Genomic DNA, 14,240 nt, shown 5'->3' with positions numbered 1-14,240 from the left:
TGAAGTATTGCACACTTGCAGTGTTGCTGGAAGTGTTTTTTTTTTTCCATGGCTACTGGAAACTTCTTGACCTAAAAAGCTGCGATTCACAGCACAATTTTAAAACATACCGTGGTGTGAAGCTTGTTCTTTGAGGTTTGGGATAGAGAAAAGGATAGATTAAGGTTAAGACTAAGGTTTTTTAAGGTTTTTGAAGGGTTCGTAAGGCAACAAACTTTTCAAAAGTTTCAAAAGCCCTCAACTTTCATACCAACTTTTAATGTGAACTTAGAATATAGACAATGTCGTCACTTGCCGTAACTCTGGAAAGCCACTGAATTCCGGTGTCCTCGTTTTTCCTCAGCTTTCGGTCACAATGAGTGTCCTGACCCCGGAATCCCACTAAACGCCCGGCGCTTCGGGGACAACTTCCAGCTCGGCAGCTCCATTTCGATCATCTGTGAGGACGGCTTCATTAAGACCCAAGGTACCGAAACGGTCACCTGCGAGCTGGACAGCGGCAAAGTGATGTGGAGTGGGCCCATCCCTAAATGTGAAGGTAATTACTCTGCCAACGGCTTAAGGGACGTGTTTGCTGATTGGTATTCAGATGCGAAGCAGTTAGTCCCCAGACCACCATATGGACAGACGCGGCGAGTCGGTGAGCTGAAACATAAGCGGACATTCACCCTTAGGTCAAATATGTATGCTGGGGTCAGGGACCAAGCCCTGAAGGACCCCTGTCAGCAACTGTTAGATGAACTGTCAGTCATGTGTCCTCAACATGACATAGCCCAGATTGTGCTCTAGCACTGCTCACATGACCAAGGCAATGGAAAGCGCTCTATAGGTTTTTTATCACACGGCTTTGTTGAATGCTCAATTCTGATCGTTTACGGCATTCTACGCTATGTTATTTCTGAATAGCAGACCGGTGCTATGACTAACAGAACATTGCCATGGAACTATTTTTTTTTTTTCAGCGGAAGCAATAAAATCATTTTTTAAATCGGTAAAATAATTTTTAAATCAATCATTTTAATTTGTGTCAAATTATTGATTTCTTTAGGAAGTAACCTTGTAATAAGTGGGGTCCGCTTCACGTCAGGGTCCTGAATCACCCTCTCGGGGTTTATTCCCCAATAATGACTAGCTCACTGAACATTATCCCATATATAAAACGTTCTATATTCAAGAGTTTTATATGTGCCCTGTGTCTACTGCTGGGTCTCATTAGCATAAATATAGTACTGACAGTGGAGGTACTTGAAGTACTTGCATTTAATACAGTGGTTGCCTCTTGGTTACCATTTGTATGTAACTGTGTTAGCACCTAGGCTAACTGACATGACTGTATGTGAGTAGACAAGGAGGACACGCTGGTAAACTCAGTGTGAACTAGCACATTTTTACAATAGCTTAACAGTGTTTTACATTTGGACCTGAATTCTGCAGTTAATATTCATTTAAAATGACTGGAGGGTTTGGGGGGGGGGGGGTTTTGTTTGTTGGCAGGACAGTCATTTTTTTCTTTCTTTCTTTCTTTTTTTATTTTTGCTTTCCTTTCTCTTTCTCCAGCTCCTTGCGGGGGTCATTTTTCAGCACCGAGTGGGGTCATTCTGTCCCCTGGGTGGCCAGGCTACTACAAGGACTCACTCAGCTGCGAATGGGTGATAGAGGCGGAGCCTGGACGCTCCATCAAAATCACATTTGAAAAGTACGCGCATGTCCACGCAATTTGGCATTTAACTGTTGTGAAACACGCCGAATAAATGAATCAGAAGATTAACCAGTCGAGCTTATCCGTCTTATTAAAAACGGATTCTCTCCTAATGCTTTTTTTTCAGATTTCAGACCGAGTTAAACTGCGACTTTCTGGAGCTCCACGACGGTCCCAACCTCCTCTCTCCTCTGATTGGCTCGTTCAACGGTACCCAGGTGCCCCAGTTCCTGTTCAGTAGCAGTAACCACCTGTACATGCTCTTCACCACAGATAACAGCCGCTCCAACAGCGGCTTCAAGATCCTCTACGAGAGTAAGTGTTGCATGCTAAACGTACTCCAGCAACCACGTATGAGATCGTAATGAGCGAAGTCGAAATGCATCCTGTCCAACCCCTTCACTCTAACCTTCAGGTCAAACTGAAACCAACCAATTATCCTCATGCGAAGGTCAATCGTACTGTTCCTGCTTACCTCAGACATAAACTAAGGCACCACCTTTAATTATATGCGCATGTAACATTAGCTCACCAGAACTGAGAGCATTAATTAAAAATGTTGTTCGGAGAGAAAAAAAGTGAGAAAATACATACATACATACTGAGTAGCCATAAATGTATTCATTTTGAACCGATAGGTTGAAAATGTGCGCTGTGTTGTTCAGAAGACGTGCGAATGTTCAGAAGAGCCACAACTTCAGAGGTGAGCTTAAACTGAGACTGGTCCTTCCCTCTGCCTATACTCAGGTGTAACAGTGGATGCTTACTCTTGTCTGGACCCTGGGATCCCCGTCAACGGGCTCCGCTACGGACAGGACTTCTCCATCGGCTCCACCGTATCCTTCGGCTGCGACTCGGGCTATCGGCTCAGCCATGAGGAGCCGCTAGTCTGTGAAAAGAATCATTGGTGGAGCCACCCGCTACCTACCTGTGACGGTAGGTGTCCAGAAACGTCACGAATTTGTTTAGAACAGGCAAGTGGACTGAAGAGGAGGACAATGATGTTCCAGAGAAAGTTCCAGAGAGTTATGTGGGAGCGTGGTTGGTAGTGTCACTGCAGTTCCCTGTAGGTGAGATTGAGTTGATGACGCCCCTAAAAATCTGAGACTTTTCTCTCAGATGTTAAATTAATTGGTACACACCTGGGAGAGAAAAACAAGTCCAAAAAAAAAAAGAAAAGAAAAAAACTTTACAAAGGTGAAATAACAGGATATCAGGAGAGAGAGAGAGAGAGAGAGAGAGAGAGAGAGAGACAGTAGATGAATCCTCTTGTTGTATGTAGAAGGGTCAGAGATTGTGCTAAAAATAGTGTTGACGAGGCAATTTTGGCGCTGAGAAAGAAACAGCATGCTGTGGTTTTCTTCTTTTTCCTTTTTTTTTTTTTTTTTTTCTTAACTCCAAAGTAACAGAGCTTTCTGAGACAATGACATTTCAGGTAAATTACAGGCTGATGAAAGTGGTCTCCTTGTCGTTCCTGTCATAGCTCCTTAGGCTGCTTGTCCCTTTCACTTTTGATTCCATTGACTCTCTCTTGCTGTTTTTTTTTTTGTTTTCTGTTTTTTTTTTTTTTTCTTGGAGCTGGCTAAACTGAGACAATGCAATTCAATGGTGAAGCCATTAGACTGTCTGTGAGCAGGCAATTTACTGTGATGGCTGCTTTAGCTGATAGGAACTGATTTGCTCACCAGATTAGACCTCATGGTGGGTGGAGGGGGTGAGGAGTGGAGGGGGTGCACCGTTAACCTCCCTGCAGCGTCAGCCTCCTCGTCATTCCCAGACTCCTCTCTGAACGTGGCATGTATTAGTGATGTGCAGTGGGGTGGCAGGATGTGGGTTTTTTTTTGGTTTTTTTTACATGGAACATGAATAGAAGCGTCTCCTACTGTGACAGCAACAGTATAAGAAAGAGTAGAGCAGTTAAGAGCTCACACAGAACTATGGGAGAGCTTGATGACAGAGATCAAACACATTCACCGAAGGGAGTCATGTAAAACACAGAACCCCATGACAAGTGTATCAGAGATGATTTAAAAGCAGAAGAATAACAGAAACAATATGTGTAAGGACAAGCTAGGATATGTGTGTGTGTGTGTGTGTGTGTGTGTGTGTGTGTGTGCATGCATGTGCGTAAGACAGAGAGAGAGAAAGTTTGATAAACTTGATAAAGTTTGATACAGCTGCGCTTACCGCCCTGTGAAATAGCGTAACTGATTATTGATATACTGATGCACTGCCTCAGTAAGAGAATGAGAAGAGTTTCCTTCCTTAGGATGAAGAAACAACAGTCAACCCTTGACGTGTCACATTCATCTGTATCTCTCTTGTTCATCAGGGATCGCATCAGCCTTTCTCAAACAGTCCCCATCCTTGCTTTTGCCATTGGGGAAAGTGCTACAGCAGCAGAAATTGCTTTATAACACTGCAGTAACTGTGTCACTCCTTACTGTGTGCGCTATGCCCTTGTCCTTTACAACAAGAGCAATTTTCTCAATCTTGAACCTTTTTCTGTCTTCCAGCACTCTGTGGGGGAGACGTTCGTGGTCCAGGAGGCACCATCCTGTCCCCTGGGTACCCAGAGGTGTACCCCAGTTCTCTGAATTGCACCTGGACCGTGGAAGTCAGTCACGGCAAAGGTAAGGGCAAAGCAGTCAGTCAAATATCTATTCATGTTTTTTGGCTGACCTTAAAATTCATTGATATTAATGAAATACTTATTATAGTCTTATGTGGGATTTGTATAGGTTCTTTATAGTCCTAATGTAAAACGCTCGAGAGCGAACGTCCCCGCTTCGGTTTTAAAATCCCAGAACTCTTTCTGTTAGCTGTCATATCCACATTTGAAAGGATTTGTGCCAGGGGCCACTTTGAGCAAGAAGGGATTAAGAAATTTAGCAAAGTTTTGCAAAATCACTCGCTAGATAATTGACTTGCAAGCATAAGGTTTTTAAGATGTGACAGGTATATCCAAAAGGCACAAGAGCTGTCCTCCCAAACCCAGTCATTTCCCATGCTCACAGATCAGTCCAGTATTACAAAACTGCAAGACATGGCTCAGTGTTTGAATAGTCTCCACTGATCGATAAAAATGTGGACCTGTGTCAGGAAATGAAGTTTCTGGGGGGAAAAAAAAAACGTTTTTTCGTTGTTGTTGTTTTAATGTAAAGTACAGGTTTCATGTAGGTCTCGTGCAATTACAAGGTAATTACACATGTAAAAAAAAAAAATTATGGTTCATTCATCTCCACATTGACCTAGATTCATAGCAGCCTGCATTGCTGGTAACCAAGAAGAACTTATTAAGACAGGAGGGCAAATGTTTTTTTTTTCTTTCTGTCCAATACGGAGGATTAATGTGTGGATTAATAAATGGATGAGGAAGGAACTCCCGGAGTCTATCAGACGGCCAGCTAAAACAGTAAAACACGCTACCATGAATACAGATTTTGATACTCATCCATATGAAATATCATTTTACAAGCTTTGAGTTCAGAAGAAAGAAAGTTCCTTTGAATTTTAATTTCCCATGGCTGCTACCGTATTCAATACAGAACAGCATTATGGTCTTTGGAATAATCATACAGAATGGAAATGTGGTTCCTTCCATCTTTCTTCAAAACAACAAAAAAAAGGAGGAAGGGGTATCAAAAAATCCCTGTGTTCCACTTTCATTGATTTTTTAGCTTCTCATGCATTGAGATTATACCATAAATTCTTTTTTTTTTTTGTGTCCTTTGCTTGTACTTTGTGTCAGATTTACATTACCTTCACCCCCACCCCTCCCCCGGCGTGATGCTACAATCTCATCTGAGGTTGAAAGGCAGCTGAAACGCTGTTATAAGCTGGCCTCACACCTGTCCTCTGCTCCTGGCTTGTCTTTACAGGGGTCCAGTTCACCTTCAACACCTTCCACCTGGAGGATCACCATGACTACCTGCTTATCACGGAGAACGGGAGTTTTGTGCAGCCGCTGGCCCGCCTCACAGGCTCAGAGCTGCCGTCGCCCATCAATGCGGGCCTCTATGGAAACTTCAAAGCCCAGCTCCGCTTCATCTCTGACTTCTCAATCTCCTATGAGGGATTCAACATCACCTTCTCAGGTGTGTTTGTGTGTGTGTGTGTGTGTGTGTGTGTGTGTGTGTGTGTGTGCCTATGGAAGGGGGAGCATGCAGGTGTGCACTTGCTTATGTGTCTGTAGAGTGTTGTCAAGGGGCTTGCAGAGAAGAGGTTGTACATGACAGTACAAGACAATAGTGTGGCACTTTTTACAGAACATTGCTCCAACCTTGCAAACAGAACTTGTTTTTTTCTTCAGTTCCTGTTATTTTGCTGTTTTTTTTTATACCCCCAGGTCATTTGAATACGGGGGTTTGCCATCATAATTAATGGAGTAATCATCCCATTAGGGAACGTGTAATTATGAAATATCCCTCTTGTTTTGTGTGTCCTTAAACCCTGTGAATCGTATCATGCTGTGATACTTTGTTTAACTCTGATGATTCATGGATATGTTTTTCACTGTGACATCAGGTCTACACACTCAGTGATATTCAGAGTAAATGCAGGTCTCTCAAATGAGATAAATCTTTAATCCCCTTTACACATAATTGTGTACTTTCAAAACTTATAAAGCTGAAAAGTAATTAGAGTGTCACATTTTTGATTTACAAAGAACTTCTTGCAAAGGCTTGTAATGTACTAGGAGGGATTAGTTTGTTTTTCTAGTTTACTTATCAAGTACAGATTCTGAGTGTCTTTTGATCTGTTAACAGTTAGCAGCGACCAGCTAGTTAAAATCAAGCTACACGTATTGCTCATAATTAATATAGAAATCTTATTACACAACGTTCAGTGTCATTACCGCTACGTTCTACCATACTGAGCCCATGTGGTGCATTTGTTTATCAGAGTACAACTTAGAGCCGTGTGAGGACCCCGGGGTCCCACGTTTCGGCAGGCGCAACGGGTACAGCTTCGGCATCGGCGACACGCTCACCTTCTCCTGCAATATGGGATACCGTCTGGAGGGGGCGCCAGAGATCATTTGCCTGGGAGGGGGGCGGCGTATGTGGAGTGCACCTCTTCCAAGGTGTGTGGGTACGTTGTCAGCTGTTTTCATTCACTCTGACCTCTTTTATGTATTTTTATTTGTTTGTTTGGTTTTTTTTTGCATGTTTCTAATTCAGACTTAGTCTCAGGTGAGCAGATGCTGAACTATCCCATCTGCAAAACCTTTCAAGCTCTGGTGCACTTTGCCACTTCAGACAGGATCAAAGACTGGGCGGTTTTCATTGTTCTCGGATGGGAAGCTAATCTTTGGAGCCCAGCCATTGCAGATACTGATTGGTTGTGGCCATTGTCAATCAGTTGTTAAACACCCTCCTCATCTTTAGCTGACAACATGTACCAGAGTATGAAAATCACTTCACTGGAGTTCTGTTCACCTGAGACTAATTCTAACTAGACAGTACGGCACATGGATATGGTTCCTGTTGCATTGTAAGAGAAAGGAAGCGTCTGCTGTCAATAAAACCCAGCACTGAGAATCCATCAAACTGCTTTAAACCATATCTCATCAAGGTAATGTTCGTTGGAAAGCGTGCATCCTGACCTCCACACCAATAGAGAGATGGTTTACAGAGCCGTGTGCAGCTTAATAGCCTCTAATTCTGAGAATCAAAATCAACTTTACGAAGTCTCTGCCTTATTTAGCCAGAATGAATTATGGTAGGTTACTCGACCTCCTTTCATATCCTTGGCATATTGCTGTTTTACGCCACGGAAACACTGCTTTCGCCAAGCAACGTGACAGCCGTACTTGTCACTATTGGCGAAGACATCCTGCCTGTTGTGCCCATCAGGTCCGATACCTAATACTGCTTCTTTCACTTTTATCTGTCGCTCACGAAACACCAGTAAGGCAGGAAGGGAACGCAGTTTTCTGTTCAGCACGCCACGTCGCTGTAGATTCAACCTCTCCGGATCTCTGACAAGGCAATGTGGGAGGGAAGAGGTAATGTGTAGCCATAAAAAAAAAAAAAAACTATTAAGATTTTACAAAGAAATCACAGTCCTGCAGCAGCGTCTCCTGGAAGATATCCACACGTGTTATTTAGAAAATGAAGCACAAATAAAGTGGCAATTATAATAATGGAAAAAAAAAAACATTTTCACCGCTTTGCGTGCTAGCTCTGCTTTTTTCTTTTTACTTTTTTTTTTTTTTTTTTTCTTCCTTCCGTTGCCTTCGTGCGAGAAGGTCAGCAGTCTTTTTTTTTTTTTTTTACTTAAATGGGAAAAAAGGAACAGGGGATTAATCACATACATTCATCATAATTGTGAGTAAGTCGTTCAGGCTGTTTGTGTCTGGAGGTTCGCATCTATGCGACGCTGAGTCCGACGCCAGCTGGGGGCCTCCAGTTGGTTCAGGAAGCACAGTTCACTTTTCTGGGCTGGACGGAAGCTGGTGGGCAGATTGGGGGGGGGGGGGAGTTGTTTACAGAGGGTAAGTGGGTTTTGATGGTGAAGCCAGAGGAACTGAAGGCTGTTTTTAGATTCAGATTAGAAACTGCAGCTGCCATTCGGAAGGAGACAGACTAAAGGAAGGGAGGTGTATAAATCAAGGCAACCTGACAGTGACACGGGCCTCAACTTTCCTCCCTATCGATCACAACTATTGATTTCCACATTCCGAGAGAGAGGGGGTAGAGAGAGAGGGACAGAGAGAGAGAGAGAGAGAGAGAATAAATAAATGAATAAATAAATAAATAAGCGACTGTTTTTCAAATGAAGATAGATGGGCTCACAATGAAGAGACAAAGAAGAAACGGTGGAAGATTTGTGCAAAGAAAGATGTTACTATTTCTCTGTTTCAATTTACATTTTTCAAATGGAAGTAGCTTACTCGTTACACAAGTGAATATTCGCTAGCTACGTAATTATCGATGTTTTGCATAATTTTTTGCATATGTTGAACACTGCGTATTCTAGATTGCACCGGAATCTGTTAAAAAATAAAAACGTACCCCGCGGGGATTTGTATTTTGTAGTTTTACTCATTATAGCAAGCGTTACCACGGCTCTGTCGCCTCTAGTTTTCCAATCAGCCTCTTTAAACAGAGCACATGACATTGCCAATATATAAACTTCTCATTTTTTTCCATCACATATGTTGAAAGAGACAGATATCTTCAGACAGGAGAAAGAGAGAGAGAGAGAGAGAGAGAGAGAGTTCTTCCTTACTCTTCTTTAATCTATTCCTCAAGATTAATCTCTCCGGCAGTAAAGAGTACTGCAGGCTCCAATCTTTCTCTTATAGGGCCATTAATCAAATGCAGGAGACGTTTATGAGGAAGCTAAGCCTATTCGATGGGCTGCAATAAGAGTTACAGTATGTGTTCACATAATATACTTTTTCATATGAGAGAACATAAGGCTTTCTCTATCCAATATATAGGGTCTGAGCAATTAAAGCCTTTAGCATCTGTATTCTCTCTGACACATGAAAGTGATCAGCGATTGGTCGAGCAGTCGAGTAAGGACTCAGTGATTGGTCAAGGTACCTACTGTAAACCAATCACGATCAAGTTTTTCTTTTTTTCTTTTTTTTTTTTTTTTGTCTCCTGTAAATAATGTTAACGGTTTGAAGTGTCATCTGTAAATCTGGCCTTTAAACTGTAAATGGTATCGCGGCTAATTGCTTTCCTCATACATTAGTGCCAACGGAAACCCCCTGCTCTCAGCATCGACTGTCTGTACTGAGGAAGTCTCCTGAGACTGCATACTGGTCAGAAATGGAGAGGTGCTATGAGGCCAATCAATTCTACATTTCCATATTGTCTGACATGATTTTTCAGTTGAACTGATGAAGCACTTTGCTGGATGAGGGAGAAAGGTGAAGATGGATGAATTTGTTGTTGTCGTTGTTGTTTTTACTGAACAAAGCATAGATTACATTTTAAAAATGGCATTTCACAATGGCCATTGTAATGATAAGTAATAACGACATGTGCGAACCATGCCTTTGTATCTGAATGGCGTAATGAAATTTCAGCCTGTTCGTTTGATGTGTCCCCAGGCACCCCGCATGGAAATGAATCTTGGACACAGTGACAAACCAAACACAGAGGACATTGTTTCGGTCAAAACTGACTGACACACACACACACACACACACACACACACACACACACACACACACAACCCGTAGATGGTAACGATAATGAAATTGTTTACGTAAATGCATGTATACACACATACATAAATACCCAATTATTTAATGGTGATATTTTTGTGTTGGAACCAGGAGCTTGACTGATTGAAGGCCTAATTTCCAGATCTTTAATGGAATGGAATGGCAATTTAATGAGATGTCAAATGTTTTTGGGTTTGTTTGTTTTGTTTTTTTTTCATTTTCTACTTTGTTCTTCATGTCATTTCTCCTCATTTGTGAAGACTGTTGTGATCAATATGACTTTTTCACTAACAACACCTTCTGCCACGTCAAACACGGGCACCCAAAACGCCTGATAAATGCAAGGACACTACATGCCTTTCCCACGCACAAATCCTCACCACGTATTTTATGACTTTTGCACTCCATTTGTTTCAGTTGTCATGATCTGACATCAGATATTTCCTTGCATCCAATTTCTCATTTTTTTTTTTCAACCCATACATTATAAAACTCAGCAAGATGTTCAGAGTCCATTAGATGTGAATGTTGTGCTTACTTTTTCACAATAATGTGAGACGTGTCATATTTCTTATTCACAAGCCATTACATATTCATCATGTTTAAAATCACACTTTGACAAATATTGCTTTGGGGTGATGGGCCTGGAACTGTGTCACATGGGCCCAGCCTGTTCACAGTGTGTCGAGATGACAAATATTCATGATCAGGAAATGACTTCTTTAATTATTCATTCAGGACCATCAATCATTAACAGTAAGTCGCATAAAAACAGGCAAGAAATAATAATAATAATAATAATAATAATAATAATAATAATAATAATGAATCCTGTGAAGTTCACATCTGTTATGTTTCTGTTGTATTTTTGAAACACACCTCACCTTTGATTGCTTGCAAGCTAATTACTGAGTTCAAAGCAAACCATTAACATAGCTACTGAAAGTACATTTAATGCTAAAGGCCAAAAGCTAATGGTACAATGTCTTGCATTTTTAATGCTTTTAGTCGCTGTTCTCTCATCACAGTGACCAATGCTTGTGAGTCACTGTGACCAGATGGAGTTTTCATTTTGCTTTCCGGTCCTGTCAGGGTTATTCTGTGTTTTGTTCTGTTTTTTTTTTTTCGCCTCGTTCGCTTCCTGAGAGGAATCCAGACGCGATTCGTGTGGAGGCCCATGCTAAAGGATACGTTATCAAACCCGAACGCACAATCCGAACACGGATGCTTCCTTAACGACGGAAACCGCTCGTTACTGATGAAGACGTTAGTCAGACGGAGTCATTTGTGTCAGAGGCTGTTACGTTCCATTCCTATGTAAAGCACATATGATGAATGATTAAGCCCCGCGTCTGTCATACCCTGAACCTGTTCAGAATTACAGCAGACCCTCATATTAGCTTTAATTCTCAGGTAGCAGAGCTGTAAGTCATAATTTAATTTCCATCCAATTCCGTACACGACTCTTTCATATTCATGTGTGCAAAGAGCCTGTTTGCTTTGTGAACATTCATTAGATGTTGATTTATGAATTCCCAAAGCTTTCTGCAGAATGGCATATAAATATTACAACAGTAACTGTATTTTTTTCTTCTTTGTTTTTTTTTGGCTTTTAATTAAAGTCACCAACTCAGGATACTATAGGATTATGGATACAAATATGAGGGTATAAGTCTCCTGTTCTTACATACGAATATTTCAGGAATAATTCACAGTGAGCCCTATGCAATCTGAATTCAGGCTTATGTCATGTTGTGACATATAGTATAGAATTCATAAAAGGTTAAAGGCTGAAGTTACTCAAGCAATGTTGACAATTCAGCTGTTCACATGCAGGTTTTTTTTTTTCATATCTATGTGGGTAAAGCAAGAGAGGAGACACCAATTATGTGGCAATGGCTTTGAGGCTATTTCTCTCATGCTGTATTTAAATTATTAGTGATATTGCTTTTTCATGAAGTGACACCCCCCCCCACACACACACACACACATTCCCAGCTTCTGGTTAATCACAATGCCATCACTGATATGAAACGACCCGTTCACAGGAACAGAGAACCCTATGCACTGCATATTCCTGCCTAAGAGTGTGTGTGTGTGTGTGTGTGTGTGTGTGTGTGTGTGTGTGTGTGTGTGTGTGTGTGTGACACATGAACAAATACCTTATCTTTTGTTGCCCGGCAGTTTTGTGCTTTGTTCATATTTCATATTAAATTAACATTCTTAGCAAGTCTCAGCTTACTCTTATGAAAACCCAGCAGATTCATAACACAAAAGTGCTTTTTTCGTCTAATCTTGATATTCAGAGAAGCTAGAGGGAATGAAGATAATGCAAAAAATAAATAATAATAAAAAAAAAGGCAAAGCTGAAAAGTCTTGGGTGGTTTCACTGGAGAGAGGCACAGTGCTTTTTGAGATGGGTGTGGAGATTAGGCATTGCGGTGTATTGTAGCATGCATTTTATTTTATTATAACTTCATGAACAATTGCTGTTGTCAATCTTGATGGTGTATGTGAGTAAGGCTTGAGTCTACCACATTGGGATCATGCAAGAAAACCAAAAAGAAAGAAAGAAAGAAAGAAAGAAAGAAAGAAAGAAAGAAAGAAAGAAAGAAAGAAAGAAAGAAAAAAAAAGAAAATAATTTTCAAAACAAAATCATATGGGGTTTTTTTTCAGTTTTTTTAATCTTTATGAAAATCTGTGTCATGTTATACAGTTGTGATGTTATTTAAAGCTTAGAGAGATCATCTCAGAGCATTTGGATCCATCTGCCCTGATACTAATATATTTTCGTTTTTTCTCATTGTTCATTCACGTCACGCCTACGGGGCCTTGAGCGCGATACTGCAAAAAGTAAATCTAAAACATCATCCTTTGATGGGTTTCATTCTCACCCAAACACCTCAGCTTGCTTTTTTTTTTTTTTTCTGTGGCTGAGCGAGAGATTCATCCTGTGCTCTGTTAATCAGAGTAATTTGGTTACTTTTGCCTCCAAAGGATGAACTTTTGCCTGCCTGCTTAGCAGAGTGCAGAAGGAAGTCTATATTGCAACATTTAATATTCCATCAAAGTCAGAAACTGGTTGTCAAGTCTTGCTGCATCTTCAGTAACAGGATATGGAGGCAATGTCAACACACCTCCTGCCCTTGGATGGTTGTTTCGGTGGTAAAGCCTCTGTCCTGTTAGCATTAGTGCAGTTTACTTTTCATTAACAGAGGAAAGGGACAACAAAGGATTTCAGCTGATTAACACAAAATTAAAAGAGCTCTTTACCGCAATAATCCTGCTTTGATTCTCCAGAAGAGAAAGAGAGAAGGAAAGAGTGAGTAAGAGAGAGAGAGAGAGACAGAGAGACAGAGAGACAGAGAGAGAGAGACATACCAGATGTTGACTGGGGTGATATAGCTGCGTAAAAAAAAAGGCCGCTGTCCAAGGTGCTGAACAGTCCTTTCAACGTTTTGTACCTTTTTTAAGGTTAAGAAAGGGGGGGGGGGGGGTGGCGGTGGTCTTGTTAAAGCCAGTCTAATGAAACAGAGTAATGCCCAGGCGGAGAGGAGGTGTTTAACAAAGGGCCCTGTGCTGCGTGTCGCCGCCCATTCAGGCCGCGCTTAATCACGCCCGGATGATTGCCGGGCTTGTCTGTGATTTCACTGATCTGTGGAGGGTCGGCAGGGGGAGTCTAGCGAGCCGCCACGCCGCTGCCTCATGCATTACAATGCTTAAGAGTCACTGATGAAGTGTTTGGTACTGCCTAAATCATGCCGAAGTAAGCAGCCGGCCCCGCCTCCCTCCTCCACACACACACACACACACACACACAAACATACACATACACACACACACACACACACACACACACACATACACACACACAGTACCACGGTTTGCATTCTGGGTGTGAGTTCTTTTTCTGCTCTTTTTACAGTCCTATTCTTCCGTAAAAAAATATTAAATTGATGATCTCTCTCTGAAATGTAGGGGGTTTTGTCTATTAAAGAGATGATAGTGTGTGTTGCCCCCTCCGTAGTCTCTCTGAATCCTAGAGCAAATATGCAACAACCACCTCTTACCTCAGGGAGATATTTGTGAGTGTTTGTTCCTCTCTTGTGTGTGTGTGTGTGTGTGTGTGTGTGTGTTCGTGTGCGCATGCGTGTGCATATGCATTTTTTTGTGTTTGATTATATAAACCCTCTTTGCACCTGCTCTCCAGCAAACAGGCACACACACACACACACACACACGCACACACACACACACACACATACACACACACACACGTACACAGTGTCTCTTCTGCACTGGTGTGAGAGGAGGCGCTATGTGTTTGGAATTTGAATTGCTCTCCGGAATTC

The 14,240-nt window shown here is 41.6% G+C and overlaps 1 protein-coding gene across 1 annotated transcript in view; it reads left to right on the top strand.

Moving 5' to 3' along the window:
• The window catches only part of csmd3b (CUB and Sushi multiple domains 3b), a 346,791-nt gene that overhangs the window by 216,614 nt on the left and 115,937 nt on the right, over positions 1-14,240 (top strand). The window contains 7 exon segments of the mRNA XM_030788642.1: positions 344-538; positions 1,558-1,696; positions 1,827-2,014; positions 2,447-2,635; positions 4,216-4,332; positions 5,581-5,796; positions 6,605-6,793. Of these exon segments, the coding sequence (XP_030644502.1) occupies positions 344-538; positions 1,558-1,696; positions 1,827-2,014; positions 2,447-2,635; positions 4,216-4,332; positions 5,581-5,796; positions 6,605-6,793 (1,233 nt within the window).

This window comes from Chanos chanos, chromosome 12, assembly GCF_902362185.1.
Source record: "Chanos chanos chromosome 12, fChaCha1.1, whole genome shotgun sequence".
Lineage (NCBI taxonomy): Eukaryota > Metazoa > Chordata > Actinopteri > Gonorynchiformes > Chanidae > Chanos > Chanos chanos.
This window is presented reverse-complemented; position numbering and strand designations above follow the sequence as displayed.